This window comes from Carcharhinus amblyrhynchos, chromosome 14 (genome assembly GCF_965287045.1).
Source record: "Carcharhinus amblyrhynchos chromosome 14, sCarAmb.v2.hapA, whole genome shotgun sequence".
NCBI lineage: Eukaryota > Metazoa > Chordata > Chondrichthyes > Carcharhiniformes > Carcharhinidae > Carcharhinus > Carcharhinus amblyrhynchos.
The window spans coordinates 25,015,109-25,027,320 of record NC_137337.1 but is presented as its reverse complement, the minus strand read 5'-3'; the positions used below and the strand labels follow the sequence as shown (position 1 = coordinate 25,027,320).

The 12,212-nt window shown below is 39.2% G+C and overlaps 1 protein-coding gene across 1 annotated transcript in view; it reads right to left on the bottom strand.

Annotated features, from left to right (window-relative positions):
- The window catches only part of togaram1 (TOG array regulator of axonemal microtubules 1), a 103,237-nt gene that overhangs the window by 68,927 nt on the left and 22,098 nt on the right, over window positions 1–12,212 (bottom strand). Inside the window, 1 exon segment of the mRNA XM_080202454.1 lies at window positions 7,705–7,849. Coding sequence (XP_080058580.1) covers window positions 7,705–7,849 — 145 coding nt within the window.

Sequence of the window (12,212 nt, the reverse complement as noted above, 5' to 3'; positions counted from 1 at the left end):
ATTTTGCCCTACACTTGGTTGCTTGGGTGTCTATTCCACACTGTTAGATGGCACCGGAGCAAAGCAACTTCTTGAAAGCTGTGCCCAGCATACTTTCTAATTCTATCTTTTACTCTTGTTCTACACTTCTAAACCTTTATTCTTTCTCTACATCCTAGCTATGACTGTAACACTACATTCTGCACTCTTTCCTTTTCTTCTCGTGTATGGTAACGCTCTGTTTGTACAGCATACAAGAAACAAAGCTTTTCACTGTATAGTAATACATATGACAATAATAAATCAAATTCTTTATGTATAAAATGTGCAGAGCTCATGGGGAACCTCTTCTGCCAATGAAAGCTAGCTCAGCATGATTGCCACAGACAGAGGAAGGCTCAATTTAATGCAAGCCAGCTAAGTATTAATGCCGCGAATGGGGAAGGCTCAATTTAAACTACCTCAATTCCTTGCATGCCCATCCATTTCCAGTCAGGTACAGGTACCCACAGAAACACGCGTCATAATTTAGAGAAGTTTGACTATTGTAGGGTGATCTGTCTTTCAAGAGCAGACTGCCACAACGGGGCAAAGGCACACAGTCAGTTAGTCTGCAGGCATGAGTTAAAAGGTTCCACTAGTTTACGATGAGGGCCAGAGTTCTTTTGGCTGCACCAGCTTGCTGGTAGACACATGCTATTGCCTAGATTTCTGTTCTCATGCAAGATCAAAGCCTTAATTACTGGAGTTCAGTTCCACTGACAATAAGATACTGCAGCTTTTGTGGGAAGGGGGTGCAAGAGAAAGACTCACATATGACACACTTCTCACCACTACTCCTCAATGTGGAGCTAAGGAGGTATATTCTCATGGATGGAATCTTGACATGTTTAATTGAAGTCAGCATTTCTTTTGGTCTAGAAAACACTGGCTTTTGGTTGTTAAGGAAGGCTCTCTTGCTGAAACCAGTGTGTTAGAACAGTTAGTGCTTATGCCATTGATACCATAAGAGATTAAGACCTGCGAAGACTGTCTTTGTTCAAAGTTGGCTGGAGCAGACCCATCATTTGTGAGGCCAGTGCACTGGTGGGATCGGATCATCTTCGTCTTCCTCCTCCTAGAACACGAAAGATCCCAATTTCTCCATAGCCCCAGGGCCTGACAGATTCAGTAACATGTAAGCTTGGGTTTTCTTTGACTTGACAGACCAACCTTAAAGGCAAAATCCTGCAGAAGCTGGAATCGGAAACGAAAACAGAAAATGCTGAAAAATCTCAGCACATCTGACACATTTGTGGAGAGAGAATGATCCTGACTCTCCACAAATGATGTCATTCCAGTTGAGATTTTCCAGCATTTTCTGTTTTAGCAGTCACACTATTCTTTTTCAAGCTTTTTTCTGGTTATTGGCAGAATTATCATAAAAATAAGCAGGCTGATGCACCAGCGTCCTTGTGACATTACCTGACACATTATGTATTGTATGGTTGTGTAAGATTGAGGACAGGTAACAGCTGAAACAATTTATTACTACAGTACTCTACTGCTGTTACATGCTGTGATTGTAGCTATGCTAGACTGCACTTCCGGCACATTCCATATCACTACTGATGCACAGGTTGCTTGGCAACATACAAATGAATGCACATTCAACAGTCAGTATTTGTTTCACAAGAAGAACACCTTTCATTCATGCCATAATAGTTTTTCAATGCACTTTGAAGCACTTGTTGCTAAAAGCATATTGGATTTTTATCTAACTTGAGCAGATACAACTAATGTAAAGAGAATGAAAGATATGGGACTGCACGGTAGCACAGTGGTTAGCACTGCTGCTTCACAGCTCCAGGGTCCTGGGTTCGATTCCTGGCTTGGGTCACTGTCTGTGTGGAGTTAGCATGTTCTCCTCGTGTGTGGGGGTTTCCTCTGGGTGCTCTGGTTTCCTACCACAGTCCAAAGATATTAGGTTGATTGGCCATGCTAAAATCTGTAGGTTAGAGCGATTAGTGGGTAAAATATGAGACATATGGGTAGGGCCTGGGTGGGATTGTGGTCGGTGCAGACTTGATGGGCTGAAGGGCCTCTTTCTGCACTGTAGGGTTCTATGATTCTATGGTGTACAAGAAGCCCCAAACAATGCAATGTGTACTGATGATGTCACAAATCACAATAATAAAGCTTAGGTCTCTTAAACTGTTGCCACAACAGTTTATGGATTGTCACAACTTGCACCAATAAAATGGTAAAATCATCTTAAAATTGTTAGGTTATACTGCAAAATTATGGGACTAGGTTTAACTTAACTAATTTTAAGTTGGCTCCAAATATTATTCAATTTTACGGGTCTAAAAACAATAGAACAGATTCTTTTTCTACAAGATACAAAAAAACTTGATAATGATTCAATAGTAATGAGAAACAAATTTGAAGCATACAAAAATGAGAACTTAAATATAATGCAATAATCTCCAGGTACATAACATTTTTATTCCTATGATTTATGACCTCACCTGAATACAATATTATTGTTTTGGCTTTCCAAAACCCGACACATCTCTTACTCTCTGCATATTAATTACACATTCACATTTCAGAGAGAATTGAGCACTATAACGCTACAAAGTACATATACAGTGACTAAATCAACAGCACAAGTTTTTCCTCACGGAAATCACTGCCATTGTACAAAAAACTTAATTCTAGTTGCTTTGGGTTCATTCACAAAAATATTATATCCTCTTGCAGCATATAATGATGAAATGGGGTGGCATGGTGGCACAATGGTTAGCATTGCTGCTTCACAGCTCCAGTGACCAGGTTCAATTCCTGGCTTAGGAGTTTGCACGTTCTCCCCATGTCTGCGTGGGTTTCCTCTGGTTTCCTCCCACAATTCAAAGACATGCAGGTTAGGTTGATTGGCCATGCTAAATTGCCCCTTAGTGTCCTGGGATGCATGTTAAGGGTATAAGCAGGGTAAATATGTGGGGTTGCAGGGATAGCGCTTGGGTGGGATTCTCGGTGCAGACTCGATGGGCCAAATGACCTTCTGCACTGCAGGGTTTCTGTTTCTATGAAAATCATTAATGTTTCATAGCATCAGTTGGCTTTGTGGGACAATAAGTCATAATTGGTCAATCACATCAGGGAAAAAAAGAGCATGGCCCATAATGGTGGTACTGTAACATAAGATGAACTTGAAGCACTGAAAGTTCTTTTTAATTGATCCTTCTCCTATAAAGTAAAGAATAAAAAGGTTTCTGTAGCAGCAATCACAGGTCCCTTAGCCAAACAGGACGTTGCCATAGGGGGAAAAAAGCTGCAGATTTAAATTTAGTGCCTTCATTTTGTAAATTAAGTCAAAGAAAATACCTTTGGGATTTATTCAACTATTCTATGTTTTGTCCTACAACATTTCTAAGTAACTTTAGCTGTTTACTTAATCAGTTGAGCATTTTTCAGTCTGCTGAAAAGTCAGGGTAAAAAAAACATGGCTCAGGATACAATACAATGTTTGTATCCAACTGATCTTCACCTTTTACCTAGGATTTCATGCAGCATTAGGATATTAAACTCACGTCATCAATTTTGCATTCAACAGCTTTCATGTAACAGAATTGAACATCAAAATCCTTGGAAGAGACAGCTTTTTAAAAATAAATTTACTCCTTTCACTTAGCTCAAGATCATCACTTTAACCAATTTTTATATATTGTCCAGTTAAATGTTATTTTATTAAAACTCCACTGTACTTTCAACATTACTTTTGCGCAGACTAGTCATTTACAAGAATATATAGTGCAGTAAGTCAACAAATGGAATTTTTTGTTTCTATAGGTGTGGATAACATTAGCAAAGCCGCACTTCATGCCCACCCACGATGATGGAGACCTGTTTTAGATCACAGCAGGTCGGTTTTGAGTTGTGTGGGGTTATGGCTGCACCCATCCACTTGGATGACTAGCACTCCTGATTTGAAGAGTGCAGATGATAGACGGAGAAGTCAAAAGGTGAGCACCTCATCAGAGTACTCAGCCTCTACCTTCGTGCTATAGTTATATTTTGGCTGGTCAATTTTCAGTCTCAAAACATTACTTGGAAGTTTGAGGTCCAAGTTAAGGGGAGAGTGCCTGTTCAAGCACAGATACTATTCGGGGTGTGTGTGTGTGTGTGTGTGTGTGTGTGTTGGTTAAATATCATCTTGATAACAACAGCAGCTACTGCCAGGTCTCCTCTGGCCTCTGGCTGGTTGGTCCACCTGATGTTTTTCTTAAACCACTGTGCTGATGAATCCCACATTAGTAGTCTAATTCCACTATCAACCAATGCTGACAATTTAAACATGGAGCAAAATTTACTTGAAGTTTGAAATACTATTTTCACCCTATGTAAAATAAAACTTTTCTCAATTCATGGGATGTGGACATCACTTGTATTTATTGCTCATCCCTAAATACTTGCTGCACCTAATATTTTGAGAATGCTTGTCTTTATTACAAGGAGCAATGGGGTATAAAAATAACAAAGTCTGGCTACACAGGACATTGGTGAGACAATGTCTGGAGTATTGCATAGTTTTGTTCTCCTTATTTGAGGAGGGATTTATTTACATTGGAGGCAGTTCAGAGAAGATTCGCTGGGTGATTCCAGGGATGAATGGGTTGTCTTACGAGGAAAGGTCAAGAAATTTGGGCCTATACACTCATTGGAGTTCAAAAGAATTAGAGGTGATCTTATTGAAACGTGCAAGATTCTGAGGGCTGTTTGATGTCGAGAGAATGTTTCCACTCAGTAGAATAGAGGTTGCAAGTTAAAAATAAGGGGCCTCATTAAAATTAAAAATTAAGATGGTGAGAAGGAATCTGTTCTCTGAGTGGTTAATCATTAAGAGTTCATGGCTGGACAACTGATACTAGGTCACTGAATATATTCAAGCCCGATTTGAGTCACAATCATGGGTGGCAGATTGGAGAGTACAGCTGAGGCCACAATTCGATCAGCCATGATCTTACTGAAGTGCAGAGCAGACCACAGAAAAAGCAAATAACCCACCATACCAGAAACAAAGACAAAGAAAGGATGGCACATCAGAGGATATACACATAGGACTGTATGAAAGTCACAAGAAAATCTGATCCTTGACATGCCCAATCTTCAATGGCTAAATTACCAGAACAGGCATTTGGAATTCCTTATTAATTTCCTTACTCCTCCTTTAGGTATGACACAGTCTAGTTGGCCCTTTCCAGTGCAACACCTCGATCTCCACAATTAGAAGTGGCCTCATTTGTGTTCATCAGTTACATAACCCACAATCTTGTGCTCTAGCTGTACCCTAACCCAGGTTTTTCCAGTACAGCTACAAAATTGGCATTTACAGCAGTCAGGAAGGCAAATGCAACGTTAACATTCAAGTCAAAGGGGCTAGAATACAAGAGCAGGGATGTACTTCTGAGGCTGTATAAGGCTCTGGTCAATCCCCATTTAGAATATTGTGAGCAGTTTTGGGCCCTGTGTTGAAGAAAGGGTTCAGAGGAGGTTCACAAGAATGATCCCTGGAATGAACGGCATGTCGTATAAGGAATGTTTTGAGGACTGTGGTTCTGTACTTGGAGTTTAGAAGGAGGAGGGGGGGGATCTTATTGAAACTTACAGGATACTGCAAGGCCTGGATACAGTGGACGTGGAAAGGATGTTTCCACTAGCAGGAAAAACTTGAACCAGAGGGTGTAACCTCAGGCTATAGGGACGATCCTTTGAAACAGAGATGAGGAAGAATTTCTTCAGCCAGAGAGTGGTGAATCTGTGGGACACTTTGCCACAGAAGGCTGGAGGCCAGGTCATTGAGTGCCTTTAAGACAGAGATAGATAGGTTCTAGAACATAACAAATAGGAGGAGTAGGCATCTAGTCCTTCGAGCCTGCCTTGATTAATAATGGGATCAGAGGTTATGGGGAAAACACAGGAGAATGGGGATGAGAAAAACATCAGCCATGATTGAATGGCAGAGCAGACTCAATGGGCCAAGTAGCCTAATTCTGCTCGTCCTCTGGTCTTAACACAACAATGCAGAAAATTGCACAGGTACGTCCAGTCCTCAGAAATCAGGACAAATCCAATCCAACCAATTAATGCCCCGTTAGTCTACTCTTGATCATCAGCAAAGTGATGAAATGTATTGCTGATTGTACTATCAAATGGCACTTTCAGAGCAATAAACTTCTCAATGCTCAGGTTGGGTTCTGCCAGGGCCAGTTTCTGACTTCACTATAACTAACTTTTTGAAACTCATGCACAACACCCAGATCCCTCTGCACCTTGGAATTCTGCAGCCGTTTTCCATCCCTTTTATTAGCATTATTCAAGAAACTAGACAACTAAGCAGCTTGCTTGATTAGCACCCAATTTACCACCTTAAACATTCGCTCCCTCCACCACTCATGCACAATGCAGCAGTGTACACCATCTACAAGATGCAATAAGCAACTCACCAAGCCTCCTGAACAGCACCTTCCAAACCTGTGATCACAACCACCTAGAGGGCAAACAGACAGCAGACTCATAGGAACATCGCCACCTGCAAGTTTCCCTCCAAGCCACACACCATCCTTATTTGGAACCTAAGTACTGTTCCTTAAATGTTGCTAGAACAAAAACATGGACCACCTTTCCTAACATCAATGTGGGTGTATCTACACTGGATTATTTGCAGCAGTTCAAGACTCACCACTACCTTCCCAAGATCATTTAAGGATGGGAACAAATGCTGATCTCACCAATGATGCTCATTTCCCATGAAGTGATTAAAAAAAGCACTGTCATTGGTTAGTACTTCCCAGTTACACTTTCCCTGATCACTATACAGATCAGTGAGTGTACTGATTACTTTCTAACATAGCTGTTTGATCCAAGTTATTTCCATTTGGCTATTGAAATAATTAGATATTATGAGTCAGCAGCCATCTGTTAAGCAGTTCTGCTCTTTTTTTTAGTAATTACAGCAGTATGTATTTGCTTAATTCATCAATTTTTTGTTTAAATTGGGCCCACTGGTAAAAAAGAAAAAAAAATCAATTTCTAAATCCAGATAGGCTTTCCATCTTCAGGGTGAAAAACAATTTCTGACCCTTCATTATATCATCAAAGTTACACATTGTTACAAAAATCACTACATCACAAAACTAAGCTAACATACCAAGTTAATTAACACAATCAAATGCACTATTATAAGCACGTGAAAATTATTCAACACCCAAATGTGTTCCATTTCAGATCAATTCCCACTACTCATAACGCCCTAATTTTTACATGTTGCTCAACAGCCTCATTGTCCTGAAGCATGTTCTAGACTATATCTTGTATAGCCATGAACAAAAATAAACAGAATTACCAAACAAATGAAATGAATTTAATCTTTTGCTATTGAATTTAATCTTCAATGAGCTTGGGCTGATTTAGGTTAGACACAAGATTGGTACTGACAACCTATGTAACGACGTGCTGTTTCATGCAAGGGTTTATTTCAAGAATTGTTGCAATTGTTCAGGAAGACAAAGATTGATGGGTGGATAAAGAAGCTCCATTATGAACCTGGGGAAATCAAGTAATGAAATCAAATAGCATGGAAATAATGAGCCCCAGAAAATAAGAGAAAGTGGCAACATTTAAAAATTATCTAATTTTCCCTTGTGATTTTAAAATACCAGCAAATCTCAAATAACATCTTACCGGAGTTTGTCAGACTAGCAAAGTTATTCTCAAGATTTGTACTGCTGACATTAGGCTTTCTGGTAAAAAACACATTTTCAGTGGCTTGCATCATTTGACTGGTCCTTAGTTTTGGAGAGAGCTGCACATCATTGTATGCTTGAACCTACAAGGAAATAAATTACAATGTTAAGTTCTTTAAAAAGATAATTTGAAGATCAAAATTTTTCAGATCAATTTTTTTCTTCAGTCTCAAAGAAAAATAACGTGTAACCTTTATAGACAATACAATATATATTCCAATACTCAACTGAATTTGAATATTAACAGTTGACTCAGTTCATAGATTAAGAAATGCACCGACCCGAGTTTGCTGCTGTAATGACTGTGAAACTGTCAATGTTTGCCAATATTGTATCACACTGTCAGTTAGTTCTGACATCCACGCAGAACTAAGTACGGAAATTTGGAAGCTGCTGTCAGTAACATCCTGCTACTCCACAGGGTGCATTGTCGCAATTATTATAACATTCGGATGAGATGGGTTGAATTATTATTATTCTCCTCTTTCATCCAAGAAAATAGTAATTTTAATTTGTTTCCCTTAATATCATTCCCTTGGCTGAAATGGGCTGTGATGTGTTTCCCAAACCGTGGTTTATGGGGTCCAATGTTAACAGTAACCCCACAGCAACTTCTTTAATGTGAAACAAAACTAGAACTTATTAACACATTCAAAACCAGAGATGGATCATGACACACATTCATGCTCACAAGTATACAAAATAGAAAGGCAGAGAAAGGGAAAGACAGAATGCAAGTTACTTAAAATAGGAATCAAAGGTAGTACATTAATTCACGTGAGTAGAGTTCAGTAAGCCAAAAGGTTCTTACAGGTGGCTTTGTTGAGCAGAATTTCAGGACTTTGTCCAAGAATTCTGGTTTGAGGCAGTGGAAGATGCAGCAAAGTATCCTTGCATTCTGGGAATTAGTTCACCCTGTAGAAAAAAATACAGGATTCTTTTTGAAGAGCCGACAGAGAGAGATGGAGTTCAGGGGCAGGCTGCTGGCCTGCAGTCCAGTGTTCTCTTTTGGAGTTAAGTCACATCTGAAGACACAACCTGAAGCAACTCAAACAACTTACGCCTCAGTCATGTCACGGTGGTTTTGAGTTGAGCCGTACAGCTAACATGGCCTTTCAGGACCCTTGTTCAATCCTGCCGTTTTTCAAGAGCATAATGTTGAAAATGAGTTCCAATGGCTCTGCCTTTGTCCAGAGTTGGTTGGTATAGATGTCTCATCTAGCAGTCCTTTGTCTTGGCTTGGCTTGGCTGAATGCTCATACAATGCAAGGAGTATCACATTTGAGGAGATTGATGAGTGAGCCTTTGTCCATTTTTTTAAAACAGAAAAGAGAAACCATTCTTTTCACGCCTTCTCATCATGACAATCTTCACAGATGCAAACAACCCATTCAATGGCTGAATATGAACGTCAACTTTTTAATGCACAGATGTTGCTGTAAAGAGTTCTGTTGAATGAGGTGCAACTGAGCTATTAATAACTAATTAAATCAGTTACTAAACAACATCTCTGGATCTCAGAAACCAATTTTACATATCATTCTCTTCATTCCTTGTTTTCCTCATGATATTTCAGTTTCAACCTTCATGCAATGTGTGATTCCAATCGTTATTTCACTTTCTATAAAAATGATTACAAGTGAATAATCAATAACTTTTACTTCCTTGTTCTGAGAATTGCTCAGAATCTGCTCAGTCTGCTGGCTGGCATCACTTCTGCTGCCTGACACAGGTCCCCTGCAGATGGCGCCAGATTGAAAGTTACGTCAACAGCAGATATCAGTGTCCCCACTAAATCTTTGAGCAGCTTCCAATTCAGTGGTGAACATCTTCCCTTCATCACTAACGTACTGCCCTGTATTTTACGATCAATGTAAAAGCACTGAGTTTTTAACCTCTAAATCACCGCATTACTTTCTCCTTCAAATGGAGAAAACACAAAACACATGCAATTACTAGATTTTAAATCTCCAATGGTACTAATGAAATATAGTCCTACTAATCAAAAGATTTTCTTAGCAGTGAGCCAAAAAATAATTCTGATCAATTGAGTCTGCTAGAAAAAGTAAGAAGCAAAAAATTCATGCTGGTGCTTTGGAGGACATTCAATATTATGATTCAGAAAACATACAAACATATGAATTAAGAGAAGTAATCCATTCAGCCCTTTGAGCTGATCCAATTGTTGCCTCAATGCCTTTCCTTCATATCCACTAATCCCTTTAATTCAATTAGTTGGAAGGCTGGTTTGTGGTAAAGAACAATGCCAACAGCACGGGTTCAATTCCCATACCAGCTGGTCATCTGGGACTACAGTGACTTTATCTTTACTCTTTAACTACCTTGACAATCAGGAATCTAATTCAACCTTTAAAATGTTCAATGAGTCTGCCTTGACCATTCTCTAGGGAACAGAGTTTCACATACCAATGGCATAGGAACATAGAAACCAGAAGCAGCAGTTGGCCACTCAGTTCCTTGAGCATGCTTCACCATTCAAATAATAAGGTCACAGCTGATCAAATTGTGGCCTCATCTGCACATTCCTGCCAATGCCCATAACTTGAGACCTCCTTGCCTATCAATAATCTATCTAGCTCTCCCTTAAAAGTATTCAAAGGTGGCATCCACTGCCTTTTGAGGAAGGGAGTTCCAAAGACACAACCTTTCTCCATATCGTGTTTTAAATAGGCAAATCCTTATTTTTAAACACTGACCTCTAGTTTTAGATTCTCCCACAAGAGAAACAATCTCTCCATATCCACCTTGTCAACACCCCTCAGGATTTTAAAGATTTTAATCTAGTCACCTTTTTACTCCTCTAAACTCCAGTTAAACTCTTAACAAGTCTAGCTTGTCCAACTTTTCTCATCAGGTGACCCACCCATCCCTTGTATGAGTCAAGAAACCTTTTCCAAACTTCTCACATTTTCAAACCTCCCTACTTTTTTATTCAATTCCCCTCACAATAAAAAAAAAGCATTTTGTTAACTTTCCTAATTACTTACTGCAACTGCATTCTAGCCTTTTGTGATTCAAGCACTAGGACACTCAGATCCCTCTGCAACTCAGAACTCTATAATCTTTTAGACAATAGGTTTCTTTTTATTCCTGCCAAAATTGACAATTTCATATTTACCCACATTATAATCATTTGCCAGATCTTTACCTACCTTTCTTTGTAGCCTCCTGACATCCTCAACTTATTTTGTGTCATCAGCAAAATTAGTAGCCTCACTTTCACTACCTTCATCCAAATAATTTATATAAATTCTAAACAGTTGAGGCCCCAGCACTAATCCGTGGCATACCATTTGTCATGTCCTGCAACCAGAAAAAACCCCAACTGTTCCTTCTTAGCTAGCCGCCAACATTCTATGCCAGTATGTTACCCCTACATCATGAACTTTCATTTTGTGCAATTACCTTTGATGTGGCACCTTATCAACTGCTTCTGGAAATCCCAGAGTACATCCCTTTTATCTGCAGCATATGAGCCTCCTTCAAGGAGGCCCATAATTTGGTCCAACATGATTTTCTTTTCACAAAACCATGTGGATTTTGCCTGATCGTTTTCTAAGTACCCTGCCATAAACAAATTTAATAACAGCTTCTAACATTTGCCTGTTAAGCTAAATGGCCTATAGTTTCATCCCGTCTTCCTCCCTTTTCAGGTATAAGGAGCTACATTTGCTCTTTCCCAATCCAATAGAACCTTCACTGAATCAATGGAATTTTGGAAAATTAAATCCAACCATCTCACTAGCCATTTCTTTTATGACACTAGGATGAAATACATCAGGACCTAGAGATTTGCCAGCCTGCAACTCCAACAATTTGCTCAACACCACTGGTGATTATAATTTTCTTGAGTTCCTCCCCCTCATTTCCTGACTTACAGCTTTTTCTGGGATATTACTTGTATCCTCTACAGTGAAGACAGGCAGAAAATACTTGTTTAATCAAGCAGCCATCTCTACTTTCCGTTATTAATTCCCCAGACTCACTTTCTACGGGACCAATGCTTTTCTTTGTTAACCTCTTTCTTATTCATGTATAGAAATCTGTATATCATTCTTTATATTTCTAGCTAGCTTTCTCTCTTAGTGTTTCTCTCCTCATTAGTCTTTTCATTATTCTTTGCTGTTCTCTATATTCTGTCTAATGTTCTGACTTACCAACAGCCTTTTGTTTAGTTTGGTACTGTCTTCAACTTTAATTAACCACGGATGGTGGGTCTTCCCCTTGCAAATTCTGAAATATCTCACTATCTCCATTGACTTGTTCCTTAACCGAATTTCCCAGTTTACTTTAGCAAGTTTTATTTTCATGCCCTCATAATTATCTTTAAGTTTAAAATACTATTCTTCGACCCATTCATCTCTCCCTCAAATGGAATGGAAAATTTAACATTTTATGATCGTTCCTATCTAGGGTGCCCTTACT